Raw genomic sequence first — 14897 nt, forward strand, 5'->3', positions numbered from 1 at the left:
TCACACCCCGCTTTCCCTCCCTGAGGGACTTTGCTCATAGTAAACATTTTCTAGGGGACGATGTTTTTTCACAGCCCCTCCTGAAGCAAATGTCCATTTTTTTTAATCTTTATGTGTCAAAACAGTTCTTTACTAACACTACTACGGTGTTGGCTCTCACGCCCCCCCTATTTAAGAAACACTGTGCATTAAAGGGGCTGTTTGGAACCTGCTTATTGTAAAAAAAAATTCGAAGACATACATTTTTCACCCCCCCTAAAGTATATATATATTTTTTATCTGGATGTGTCAAGATAGTTCTTCACTAAAACACTAAAGTTGTGATTAGATGTTGCCTCTCACACCCCCCTTTTCCTAGCACCCCCCCCCCTCAAATTGCCTTGGGTACATCATTTTTTCACCCACCCGAAGTAAATCTTTATTAGTTTTATATGTAAAGACAGATCTTTACCAACACTAAAGATGTTATCAAGCTGTTGCCTCTCACACCCCGCTTTCCCTCCCTGAGGGACTTTGCTCATAGTAAACATTTTCTAGGGGACGACCTTTTTTCACAGCCCCTCCTGAAGTAAATGTCTATTTTTTTTAATCTTTATGTGTCAAAACAGTTCTTTACTAACACTATTAGGGTGCTGGCTCTCACGCCCCCCCTATTTAAAGGGGCTGTTTGGAACCTGCTTATATTAAAATTATATATATATTGTATATATATATTTTTTATCTGGATGTGTCAAGATAGTTCTTTACTAACACTAAATATGCTATTATGCTGTTGCCTCTCACGCCCCCCTTTCCACAACACCTCCCGGTGCCCCCCCAAGGCAATTTGCTCATAATAAAAAAAAATTCGGCGACATAATTTTTTTTCCACCCCTCCGTGAATTAATATTTATTTACCTGTGTGTCAAGATATAAGTTATTACCCTATTGCCTCTCACGCCCCCCCCTAAGTGAAGTGTTTTTTTTTTTGGTGTGGATTTTATCGTCCCATATAAAAAAGCCTGCAATGAGCAAAAGTGCAGATGAATATGAAATTGTTGAATGCAGGGGAGAGAGAGAGAGAGAGAGGGGTCAGATAATATCATGCGCAAATAGATTTTGATGGGAGGAGTCTCGTCCTGCGGGGTGGGGTAGTGGTGGCGGCGGTGATGATGTTGATGGGTGGTGTTGTGGGGTGGGTGGGTGGGGAGGGTAGGTAGACTCACCCAACACCTTCCTCCCTTCAGCATCTTTCTCCACGCCGCCTTTTCCCGTGGAGCGTCACTAGCCAGCCCGAGACGCGGCGGGCGGGACATGTCGCCGCTCCTCCTCGCTGTCCTCCTCGCCGTCCCTAACAAGGGACATCTTCCACGCAGGTAAGGGAGACTTTTTAATGACGTGATGAAATGCAAAGTGTTATTTTAGCCTGCGCCGTCTGGTGTTTGTCACTTGAAGGAATGATTTTGTAGAGTAGTTTTGCAGAAACATTCCTGTGTTTGCACGCTCCCTTCAGGCTGTTTGCCTCCGTCGGTGATGCCGCTTCTGGAAAGAAACACGCCCGGCGACCCAAAAGTATGCCTCCTTTTTACTTCTTTTATCTTTAATACTTCAATTATTCACAAAAACAAAGACTTTTTTATGTCTAAAATGCTTTGTGATGCTGTACTGTTAGAAGCAGCAACTTCAGCACGCGGGACAGCTCCTGCAGTACCGCCAACTCACCGCTAAGGGGGCTGAAAGCACTGCACGCCAATTGGCCAAAACATTAGGTACAAGGAGACAAGGACTTCTCCCTTTGCTTTTGTTGTTATTTTTTAATAAATACTGCTAATGCAAGGCTCTGAAAAGTATAAAAACGTTCACCTCACCACCTCATGGATAATAAACTCACACCGCGCTGTTTTTAGGGAGCGACTGCAAAAGCACAAGTCAAAGATCCTCTATAAGAGGAGTGCAATCGGATGTTTTCAGGAATCTGCTTCACGTACGTTAGTCAAAGATCCTCTTTATGACAGGAGTGCTGTGCTGATTTTAAGAACCTCTAACTAAAACATGAGTCCAAGATTATCGACATGACGCAAGTGCTCTTTTTTAAAGAACTACTTTAAAAACACAAGTCAAAGATCCTCTATAAGAGGAGTGCAATCGGATGTTTTCAGGAATCTTCTTCACGTACGTTAGTCAAAGATCCTCTTTATGACAGGAGTGCTGTGCTGATTTTAAGAACCTTTTACTAAAACACCAGTCCAAGATTATCTACATGACGCAAGTGCTCTTTTTTAAAGAACTACTGCCAAAACGCAAGTCAAAGATCCTCTATAAGAGGAGTGCAATCGGATGTTTTCAGGAATCTTCTTCACATACGTTAGTCAAAGATCCTCTTTATGACAGGAGTGCTGTGCTGATTTTAAGAACCTTTCACTAAAACACCAGTCCAAGATTATCTACATGACGCAAGTGCTCTTTTTTAAAGAACTACTTTAAAAACACAAGTCAAAGATCCTCTATAGGAGGAAAGCAATCGGATGTTTTCAGGAATCTTCTTCACATACGTTAGTCAAAGATCCTCTTTATGACAGGAGTGCTGTGCTGATCTAAGAACCTCTTACTAAAACACGAGTCCAAGATTATCTACATGACGCAAGTGCTCTTTTTAAAGAACTACTTAAAAAACGCAAGTCAAAGATCCTCTATAAGAGGAGTGCAATCGGATGTTTTCAGGAATCTTCTTCACATACGTTAGTCAAAGATCCTCTTTATGACAGGAGTACTGTGCTGATTTTAAGAACCTTTTACTAAAACACCAGTCCAAGATTATCTACATGACGCAAGTGCTCTTTTTTAAAGAACTACTGCCAAAACGCAAGTCAAAGATCCTCTATAAGAGGAGTGCAATCGGATGTTTTCGGGCATCTGCTTCACATACTTTAGTCAAAGATCCTCTTTATGACAGGAGTGCTGTGCTGATTTTAAGAACCTCTTACTAAAACATGAGTCCAAGATTATCGACATGACCCAAGTGCTCTTTTTGAAGAACTACTGCAAAACACAAGTCAAAGATCCTCTATAAGAGGAGTGCAATCGGATGTTTTCAGGAATCTGCTTCACGTACGTTAGTCAAAGATCCTCTTTATGACAGGAGTGCTGTGCTGATTTTAAGAAACTCTAACTAAAACACCAGTCCAAGATTATCGACATGACGCAAGTGCTCTTTTTAAAGAATGTGGATCAAAGAATGGAGTGCTGTGCTGTTCTTAAAGACCTAACGTAGGTCAAAGATCCTCTACTTGACACAAGTGCGCTGCTGTTTTTAAGGATTTAATGTAGGTCAAAGATCCTCTACTTGACACAAGTGCGCTGCTGTTTTTAAGGATTTAATGTATGTCAAAGATCCTCTACTTGACACAATTGCGCTGCTGTTTTTAAGGACCTAACGTAGGTCAAAGATCCTCTACTTGACACAAGTGCGCTGCTGTTTTTAAGGACCTAACGTAGGTCAAAGATTCTCTACTTGACACAAGTGCGCTGCTGTTTTTAAGGATTTAACGTAGCTCAAAGATCCTCTTCTTGACACAAGTGCACTGCTGTTTTTAAGGACCTAATGTAGGTCAAAGATCCTTGACTTGACAGAAGTGTGCTGCTGTTTTTAAGGATTTAATGTATGTCAAAGATCCTCTACTTGACACAATTGCGCTGCTGTTTTTAAGGATTTAATGTATGTCAAAGATCCTCTACTTGACACAAGTGCGCTGCTGTTTTTAAGGACCTAACGTAGGTCAAAGATCCTCTACTTGAAACAAGTGCGCTGCTGTTTTTAAGGACCTAACGTAGGTCAAAGATCCTCTACTTGACACAATTGCGCTGCTGTTTTTAAAGATTTAATGTAGGTCAAAGATCCTCTACTTGACACATGTGCACTGCTGTTTTTAAGGACCTAACGTAGGTCAAAGATCCTCTACTTGAAACAAGTGCGTTGCTGTTTTTAAGGATTTAATGTGGGTCAAAGATCCTCTACTTGACACAAGTGCGCTGCTGTTTTTAAGGATTTAATGTGGGTCAAAGATCCTCTTCTTGACACAAGTGCGCTGCTGTTTTTAAGGACCTAACATAGGTCAAAGATCCTTGACTTGACAGAAGTGCGCTGCTGTTTTTAAGGATTTAATGTATGTCAAAGATCCTCTACTTGACACAAGTGCGTTGCTGTTTTTAAGGATTTAATGTATGTCAAAGATCCTCTACTTGACACAAGTGCGCTGCGGTTTTTAAGGACCTAACATAGGTCAAAGATCCTCTACTTGACAGAAGTGCGCTGCTGTTTTTAAGGATTTAATGTATGTCAAAGATCCTCTACTTGACACAAATGCGCTGCGGTTTTTAAGGACCTAACGTAGGTCAAAGATCCTCTACTTGACACATGTGCGCTGCTGTTTTTAAGGACCTAACGTAGGTCAAAGATCCTCTACTTGAAACAAGTGCGCTGCTGTTTTTAAGGACCTAACGTAAGTCAAAGATCCTCTACTTGACACAAGTGCGCTGCTGTTTTTAAGGATTTAATGTAGGTCAAAGATCCTCTACTTGACACATGTGCGCTGCTGTTTTTAAGGACCTAATGTAGGTCAAAGATCCTCGACTTGACAGAAGTGCGCTGCTGTTTTTAAGGATTTAATGTGGGTCAAAGATCCTCTACTTGAAACAAGTGGCGCTGCTGTTTTTAAGGATTTAATGTGGGTCAAAGATCCTCTACTTGACACAAGTGCGCTGCTGTTTTTAAGGATTTAATGTAGGTCAAAGATCCTCTACTTGACACAAGTGCGCTGCTGTTTTTAAGGACCTAACGTAGGTCAAAGATCCTCTACTTGACACAAGTGCGCTGCTGTTTTTAAGGATTTAATGTAGGTCAAAGATCCTCTACTTGACACAAGTGTGCTGCTGTTTTTAAGGATTTAATGTAGGTCAAAGATCCTCTACTTGACACAAGTGCGCTGCTGTTTTTAAGGACCTAACGTAGGTCAAAGATCCTCTACTTGACACAAGTGCGCTGCTTTTTTTAAGGATTTAATGTAGGGTCAAAGATCCTCTACTTGACACAAGTGCGCTGCTGTTTTTAAGGATTTAATGTAGGTCAAAGATCCTCTACTTGACAGAAGTGCGCTGCTGTTTTTAAGGATTTAATGTAGGTCAAAGATCCTCTACTTGACACAAGTGCGCTGCTGTTTTTAAGGATTTAATGTAGGTACAAAGATCCTCTACTTGACAGAAGTGCGCTGCTGTTTTTAAGGATTTAATGTAGGTCAAAGATCCTCTACTTGACAGAAGTAAGCTGCTGTTTTTAAGGATTTAATGTAGGTCAAAGATCCTCTACTTGACACAAGTGCGCTGCTGTTTTTAAGGATTTAATGTAGGTCAAAGATCCTCTACTTGACAGAAGTGCGCTGCTGTTTTTAAGGATTTAATGTAGGTCAAAGATCCTCTACTTGACAGAAGTAAGCTGCTGTTTTTAAGGATTTAATGTAGGTCAAAGATCCTCTACTTGACACAAGTGCGCTGCTGTTTTTAAGGACCTAACGTAGGTCAAAGATCCTCTACTTGACACAAGCGCGCTGCTGTTTTTAAGGATTTAATGTAGGTCAAAGATCCTCTACTTGACACAAGTGCGCTGCTGTTTTTAAGGATTTAATGTAGGTCAAAGATCCTCTACTTGACACAAGTGCGCTGCTGTTTTTAAGGATTTAATGTAGGTCAAAGATCCTCTACTTGACAGAAGTGCGCTGCTGTTTTTAAGGATTTAATGTAGGTCAAAGATCCTCTACTTGACAGAAGTAAGCTGCTGTTTTTAAGGATTTAATGTAGGTCAAAGATCCTCTACTTGACACAAGTGCGCTGCTGTTTTTAAGGATTTAATGTAGGTCAAAGATCCTCTACTTGACAGAAGTGCGCTGCTGTTTTTAAGGATTTAATGTAGGTCAAAGATCCTCTACTTGACAGAAGTAAGCTGCTGTTTTTAAGGATTTAATGTAGGTCAAAGATCCTCTACTTGACAGAAGTGCGCTGCTGTTTTTAAGGATTTAATGTAGGTCAAAGATCCTCTACTTGACAGAAGTAAGCTGCTGTTTTTAAGGATTTAATGTAGGTCAAAGATCCTCTACTTGACACAAGTGCGCTGCTGTTTTTAAGGATTTAATGTAGGTCAAAGATCCTCTACTTGACAGAAGTGCGCTGCTGTTTTTAAGGATTTAATGTAGGTCAAAGATCCTCTACTTGACAGAAGTAAGCTGCTGTTTTTAAGGATTTAATGTAGGTCAAAGATCCTCTACTTGACACAAGTGCGCTGCTGTTTTTAAGGACCTAACGTAGGTCAAAGGTCCTCTACTTGAAACAAGTGCGCTGCTGTTTTTAAGGACCTAACGTAAGTCAAAGATCCTCTACTTGACACAAGTGCGCTGCTGTTTTTAAGGATTTAATGTAGGTCAAAGATCCTCTACTTGACACATGTGCGCTGCTGTTTTTAAGGACCTAATGTAGGTCAAAGATCCTCGACTTGACAGAAGTGCGCTGCTGTTTTTAAGGATTTAATGTGGGTCAAAGATCCTCTACTTGAAACAAGTGCGCTGCTGTTTTTAAGGATTTAATGTGGGTCAAAGATCCTCTACTTGACACAAGTGCGCTGCTGTTTTTAAGGATTTAATGTAGGTCAAAGATCCTCTACTTGACACAAGTGCGCTGCTGTTTTTAAGGACCTAACGTAGGTCAAAGATCCTCTACTTGACACAAGTGCGCTGCTGTTTTTAAGGATTTAATGTAGGTCAAAGATCCTCTACTTGACACAAGTGTGCTGCTGTTTTTAAGGATTTAATGTAGGTCAAAGATCCTCTACTTGACACAAGTGCGCTGCTGTTTTTAAGGACCTAACGTAGGTCAAAGATCCTCTACTTGACACAAGTGCGCTGCTGTTTTTAAGGATTTAATGTAGGTCAAAGATCCTCTACTTGACACAAGTGCGCTGCTGTTTTTAAGGATTTAATGTAGGTCAAAGATCCTCTACTTGACAGAAGTGCGCTGCTGTTTTTAAGGATTTAATGTAGGTCAAAGATCCTCTACTTGACACAAGTGCGCTGCTGTTTTTAAGGACCTAACGTAGGTCAAAGATCCTCTACTTGACACAAGTGTGCTGCTGTTTTTAAGGATTTAATGTAGGTCAAAGATCCTCTACTTGACACAAGTGCGCTGCTGTTTTTAAGGACCTAACGTAGGTCAAAGATCCTCTACTTGACACAAGTGTGCTGCTGTTTTTAAGGATTTAATGTAGGTCAAAGATCCTCTACTTGACACAAGTGCGCTGCTGTTTTTAAGGACCTAACGTAGGTCAAAGATCCTCTACTTGACACAAGTGCGCTGCTGTTTTTAAGGATTTAATGTAGGTCAAAGATCCTCTACTTGACACAAGTGCGCTGCTGTTTTTAAGGATTTAATGTAGGTCAAAGATCCTCTACTTGACAGAAGTGCGCTGCTGTTTTTAAGGATTTAATGTAGGTCAAAGATCCTCTACTTGACACAAGTGCGCTGCTGTTTTTAAGGATTTAATGTAGGTCAAAGATCCTCTACTTGACAGAAGTGCGCTGCTGTTTTTAAGGATTTAATGTAGGTCAAAGATCCTCTACTTGACAGAAGTAAGCTGCTGTTTTTAAGGATTTAATGTAGGTCAAAGATCCTCTACTTGACACAAGTGCGCTGCTGTTTTTAAGGATTTAATGTAGGTCAAAGATCCTCTACTTGACAGAAGTGCGCTGCTGTTTTTAAGGATTTAATGTAGGTCAAAGATCCTCTACTTGACAGAAGTAAGCTGCTGTTTTTAAGGATTTAATGTAGGTCAAAGATCCTCTACTTGACACAAGTGCGCTGCTGTTTTTAAGGACCTAACGTAGGTCAAAGATCCTCTACTTGACACAAGCGCGCTGCTGTTTTTAAGGATTTAATGTAGGTCAAAGATCCTCTACTTGACACAAGTGCGCTGCTGTTTTTAAGGATTTAATGTAGGTCAAAGATCCTCTACTTGACACAAGTGCGCTGCTGTTTTTAAGGATTTAATGTAGGTCAAAGATCCTCTACTTGACAGAAGTGCGCTGCTGTTTTTAAGGATTTAATGTAGGTCAAAGATCCTCTACTTGACAGAAGTAAGCTGCTGTTTTTAAGGATTTAATGTAGGTCAAAGATCCTCTACTTGACACAAGTGCGCTGCTGTTTTTAAGGATTTAATGTAGGTCAAAGATCCTCTACTTGACAGAAGTGCGCTGCTGTTTTTAAGGATTTAATGTAGGTCAAAGATCCTCTACTTGACACAAGTGCGCTGCTGTTTTTAAGGATTTAATGTAGGTCAAAGATCCTCTACTTGACACAAGTGCGCTGCTGTTTTTAAGGACCTAACGTAGGTCAAAGATCCTCTACTTGACACAAGTGCGCTGCTGTTTTTAAGGATTTAATGTAGGTCAAAGATCCTCTACTTGACACAAGTGCGCTGCTGTTTTTAAGGACCTAACGTAGGTCAAAGATCCTCTACTTGACACAAGTGCGCTGCTGTTTTTAAGGATTTAATGTAGGTCAAAGATCCTCTACTTGACACAAGTGCGCTGCTGTTTTTAAGGATTTAATGTAGGTCAAAGATCCTCTACTTGACACAAGTGCGCTGCTGTTTTTAAGGACCTAACGTAGGTCAAAGATCCTCTACTTGACACAAGTGCGCTGCTGTTTTTAAGGATTTAATGTAGGTCAAAGATCCTCTACTTGACACAAGTGCGCTGCTGTTTTTAAGGACCTAACGTAGGTCAAAGATCCTCTACTTGACACAAGTGCGCTGCTGTTTTTAAGGATTTAATGTAGGTCAAAGATCCTCTACTTGACACAAGTGCGCTGCTGTTTTTAAGGACCTAACGTAGGTCAAAGATCCTCTACTTGACACAAGTGCGCTGCTGTTTTTAAGGATTTAATGTAGGTCAAAGATCCTCTACTTGACACAAGTGCGCTGCTGTTTTTAAGGATTTAATGTAGGTCAAAGATCCTCTACTTGACAGAAGTGCGCTGCTGTTTTTAAGGACCTAACGTAGGTCAAAGATCCTCTACTTGACACAAGTGGCTTTCTGCTCCGCCGCTCCCATTCTGTGGAACCACCTGAGGGCACCACAGACTGTGGATGCTTTTAAAAAAGGCTCAAAAACCCTTCTTTTAAAAAAAGCCTTTTTTAGATATACAGTGTGCGTGCTAGTTCTAGTTTTTATTCCTTATTTATTTGTATTATTATATTTTTTTTAATACACTGTAGCTGTGGTTGTTTGCTCAATGGAAAGTGCTTTTTACAAATAAAATCTATTATTATTATTATTATTATTATTATTATTACAAGTGCGCTGCTGTTTTTAAGGATTTAGCGTGGGTCAAAGATCCTCTACTTGACAGAAGTGTGCTGCTGTTTTTAAGGATTTAGCGTGGGTCAAAGATCCTCTACTTGACACAATGGGAGACCGGGCTTTCTGCTCCGCCGCTCCCAGTCTGTGGAACGCTCTCCCTGACCACCTGAGGGCACCACAGACTGTGGATGCTTTTAAAAAAGGCTTATAAACTCTTCTTTTTAAAAAAACTTTTTTTTAGATACATGCGTGCTAGTTCTTGTTTTTATTTCTTATTTATTTGTATTATCTTTTTTTTTTTTAATACACTGTAGCACTTTGAGGTTGTTTGCTCAATGGAAAGTGCTTTTTTACAAATAAAATTTATTAGTATTATTATTATTACAAGTGCGCTGCTGTTTTTAAGGATTTAATGTGGGTCAAAGATCCTCTACCTGACACAAGTGGAGACCGGGCTTTCTGCTCCGCCGCTCCCAATCTGTGGAACGCTCTCCCTGACCACCTGAGGGCACCACAGACTGTGGATGCTTTTAAAAAAGGCTTAAAAACTCTTCTTTTTAAAAAAAACTTTTTTTTAGATACATGCGTGCTAGTTCTTGTTTTTATTTCTTATTTATTTGTATTATTTATTTATTTGTATTTTTTTAATACACTGTAGGACTTTGAAGTTGTTTGCTCAATGGAAAATGCTATTTACAAATAACATATATTATTATTATTATTATTATTATTACAAGTGCGCTGCTGTTTTTAAGGATTTAATGTAGGTCAAAGATCCTCTACTTGACAGAAGTGCGCTGCTGTTTTTAAGGATTTAGCGTGGGTCAAAGATCCTCTACTTGACACAAGTGCGCTGCTGTTTTTAAGGACCTAATGTAGGTCAAAGATCCTCTACTTGACAGAAGTGCGCTGCTGTTTTTAAGGATTTAGCGTGGGTCAAAGATCCTCTACCTGACACAAGTGGAGACCGGGCTTTCTGCTCCGCTGCTCCCAGTCTGTGGAACGCTCTCCCTGACCACCTGAGGGCACCACAGACTGTGGATGCTTTTAAAAAAGGCTTAAAAACCCTTCTTTTTAAAAAAAACTTTTTTTTTATATATATGCGTGCTAGTTCTTGTTTTTATTTCTTATTTATTTGTATTATTTTTTATTTTTTTAATACACTGTAGCACTTTGAGATTGTTTGCTCAATGGAAAATGCTATTTACAAATAAAATATATTATTATTATTATTACAAGTTCGCTGCTGTTTTTAAGGATTTAATGTAGGTCAAAGATCCTCTACGTCAGTGGTCCCCAACCTTTTTGTAGCTGGGGACCGGTCAACGCTTGAAAATTTGTCCCACGGACCGGGGGGGGGGTTTTTTTAAATTTTTTTTTTTTTTTTTTTTTTTTTAAAGAAATACAATCATGTGTGCTTACGGACTGTATACCTGCAGACTGTATTGATCTATATTGACATACACATACACAATATGTATATATAGTGTTTTTATGTTGATTTAAATTAAAAAAAATAAATAAATAATAATAATAATAATAATTTTAATTTTTATTTATTTATTTATTTTATTTTATTTCTTGCGCGGCCCGGTACCAATCGGTCCGCGGACCGGTACCGGGCCACGGCCCGGTGGTTGGGGACCACTGCTCTACGTGACAGAAGTGCTTTGCTGTTTTTAAGGACCTAATGCTGTTTTAGAGCGCTACAGTAAAAACAAAGATCCTCTATTGACTCCATCATTCCAAAGCTCGGGTCAACCTTAACAACCGGTCGCCCACGGCAACGGTATGCAAATCTTCCAACATCACACGGTAAAAGAGACGTCATTAGCATTTCCCCGCCTTAAAGAAACACAACAAGAGTATCTCGGGAGTCCCGGTGGGGGATTTATCGACTTGAAGCGTTAACGATGAAATATTAACCCTCTAATAATTAAAGTCTCAAAAGCCCCGCCCCTTTAGCCATCTCACTAATGAACAATCACTGAAGAGGGGGTGACATTAAACAGCTGTTTTTATGTTCATTACATAGCATGAGTGATCAGTGTGTGTGTGTGTGTGTGTGTGTGTGTGTGTGTGTGTGTGTGTGTGTGTGTGTGTGTGTGTGTGTGTGTGTGTGTGTTAGGGGTTGCCTAAGGTCCCCGTGCCCCCCCTCAAGCAAACCCTGGACACCTACCTGAGGGCCGTGCGACACCTGGTGAAGGCGGAGCAGTTCGACAAAACCAAGGCCATGGTGGAGAAGTTTGGTGCTGCGGGTGGTGCTGGGGAGGTCCTGCAGAAGAAGCTCCTGGAGAGGAGGGACAACATGGACAACTGGGTAAGACATTACTCATCCAAACAAGATGGAAATAAATAGGAAGAAGAAAAGCATCCTGTCGTTCCTTTAAGAGTATAATTGTTGGTCATGCGTCCATTCAGAAGCCCATTGAGATAATTGCTCATTTAGCATGGCTACGAATGACGGATTAACGAACGCACTTCTGAAACGACGGCACTATTTATGTTGATATTTTAGCCGAACGCTTCCCCCATAAATATAATGTTTAAAGAACATTTGTTTTTAACAGTTTTTGCCCATTTATTGTGTTTTGTATACCTTTTCGATTTTTGCCAAAGCAGCATAGCAGTTTTGAATTGGCTTCACTGTGGTATATCAACATATTTTTTACCTTTTCATATAAACTTTGGACATTATCTGGAATAAATGTGTTTGTTTACAGATACAATGTACATGATACAAATCTTTGCAGAACTCGTGAAATATTAATAATATATTATTTCCTAATATCTAGTTATAGATATTTTATCTAGCACTTTTTATCGCTGTTGATTGGTATATTAATTTCCATGTAGTAGGAATTATTAATTATAAATGGAATATTTTTTTTTACAGCTTTTGCATACAAAAAAACAGATTTTCTAAATATGGTTACAAGCTGCAAACTTTGTCATGAGTATTAAATAATTAAATAAAAAATACATATATATATATATATATATACATATATATATACACACACATATATACTGTATATATACACACACAGTATATATATATATATGTATCTATATATAGATATATATATATATATATAGATATATATTTAAATATTTATTTATTTACACACAGTATATATATATATATATATATATATATATATATATATACACGTACATATGTATATCTACTATATATATATATATATATATATATATATGTATATATAATATTTATTTATTTACACACAGTATATATATATATATATATATATATATATATATATATATATATATATATATCTATATATATATATACATACACACACAGGTATATATATATATATATATATATATATATATATATATATATATATATATATATATATATATATATATATATATATATATATATATATATATATATATATATATATATATATATATATATATATATATATATATATATATATATATGTCGTTTATCAGTTATACAGTGCTCAATACAGGGGTAGAGCGGAATATACGTTAAAATCCCCTGAAGAGCAGGAAAACCTGCGAAACAGGCTTGTATGGATGAAATAGCCTCTGTGTTTTTTCCTGACCTAACGTATGTATGAAGAATATATATATATATATATATATATATATATATATATATATATATATATATATATATATATATATATATATATATATATATGTATACAGTATATATAGAATAGAATAGAAAGTACATATATATATATATATATATATATAATATATATATAGATATATACATATGTATATATAAATATATATATATATACAAAGTATATATATATATATATGTATATATATATAGATGTACATTTATACACATTTACATTTATATATATATATATATATATATATATATATATATATATATATATATATATATATATATATATATATATATATATATATATATATATATATAAATGTATACATGTAAAAATCTGTAGATTTCATGGTATAAAAAATAACAGCTTAGTCGACAGAATTGTACTGTAAAATTTACGTGTTTTTTTACAGTATATTACTGTAAATAGAAAAAAAAGTACTACTGTTATTATGACAGAATTTCTCTTTGAAGCGGACTTTGCAGATGAGCCGTGGGCCTTTCTGCATCAATTAAACGATCGTCTCTCCTATCCAGCCATCCGTTTGATCTAATCGCTAAACGATAGGTAAAGTACAAGTATTGTTGTGTCCTGCAGGTGTACGACTACTGGCTGGAGGACATGTACCTGAACAACAGGTTGGCCCTCCCGGTCAACTCCAGTCCGGTCATGGTGTTCCCTAAGCACACCTTCAAGGACCGTAAGGACGCCCTCAGGTACGTGACGCGTCCACCACAACTAAGAGTCCTCCATGAATGCAGCAGGGAAGGGATTCCTGGGTGGATCTCGCGTAAGAAGAAAAGGGGGTGTTAATCACTTTGCAATGCAGTCTGCTGAAAATGACGGGAAGCGCCACTCTACATAGCAACTGACACTGCCGTCAAAGTCGGAATTGCCGCAAAACACATTTGAAGATATTCAACATTCTACTGGTGAAGTGGATTAGCACACTTCCGTAATTCCTCACCTTTCATGTGTCAGGTAAACCGCCACGACTACTGTAGGTAAGCGACCATGTAGAACAGTGGTCCCCAACCTTTTTGTAGCTGCGGACCGGTCAACGCTTGAAAATTTGTCCCACGGACCGGTGGTGGTGGTGGTGTTTTTGTTTTTTTTACATAAATAAATACAATCATGTGTGCTTACGGACTGTATCCCTGCAGGCTGTATTGATCTATATTGATATAGAATGTATATATTGTGTTTTTTATGTTGATTTCATTAAAAAAAAAAAAAAAAAAAAAAAAAAAAAATTAAATTCTTGTGCGGCCCGGTACCAATCGGTCCGCGGATCGGTGGTTGGGGACCACTGATGTAGAAGCTTAGTATTATTATAGCTTCTACATCAGGGGTCACCAACGCGGTGCCCGCGGGCACCAGGTAGCCCGTAAGGACCAGATGAGTAGCCCGCTGGCCTGTTCTAAAAATAGCTCAAATAGCAGCACTTACCAGTGAGCTGCCTCTATTTTTTAAATTGTATTTATTTACTAGCAAGCTGGTCTCACTTTGCTCGACATTTTTAATTAGAAGAGAGACAAAACTCAAATAGAATTTGAAAATCCAAGAAAATATTTTAAAGACTTGGTCTTCACTTGTTTAAATAAATTCATTCATTTTTTTACTTTGCTTCTTATAACTTTCAGAAAGACAATTTTAGAGAAAAAATACAACCTTAAAAATGATTTTAGGATTTTTAAACACATATACCTTTTTACCTTTTAAATTCCTTCCTCTTCTTTCCTGACAATTTAAATCAATGTTCAAGTAATTTTTTTTTTTTATTGTAAAGAATAATAAATACATTTTAATTTAATTCTTCATTTTAGCTTCTGTTTTTTCGACGAAGAATATTTTGTGAAATATTTCTTCAAAC

General features: G+C 37.8%; 1 protein-coding gene across 1 annotated transcript in view; it reads left to right on the top strand.

Annotated features, from left to right (window-relative positions):
• Positions 1-1253: 1253 nt before the first annotated feature.
• LOC133655310 (choline O-acetyltransferase-like) overlaps positions 1254-14897 on the top strand; it is a 22990-nt gene continuing 9346 nt past the window's right edge. The window contains exons 1-4 of the mRNA XM_062055340.1: positions 1254-1355; positions 1493-1551; positions 11506-11697; positions 13622-13740. Of these exons, the coding sequence (XP_061911324.1) occupies positions 1513-1551; positions 11506-11697; positions 13622-13740 (350 nt within the window). The 5' untranslated portion in view covers positions 1254-1355; positions 1493-1512. The remainder of the gene's footprint in view (positions 1356-1492; positions 1552-11505; positions 11698-13621; positions 13741-14897) is intronic.

This window comes from Entelurus aequoreus, linkage group LG08 (genome assembly GCF_033978785.1).
Source record: "Entelurus aequoreus isolate RoL-2023_Sb linkage group LG08, RoL_Eaeq_v1.1, whole genome shotgun sequence".
Lineage (NCBI taxonomy): Eukaryota > Metazoa > Chordata > Actinopteri > Syngnathiformes > Syngnathidae > Entelurus > Entelurus aequoreus.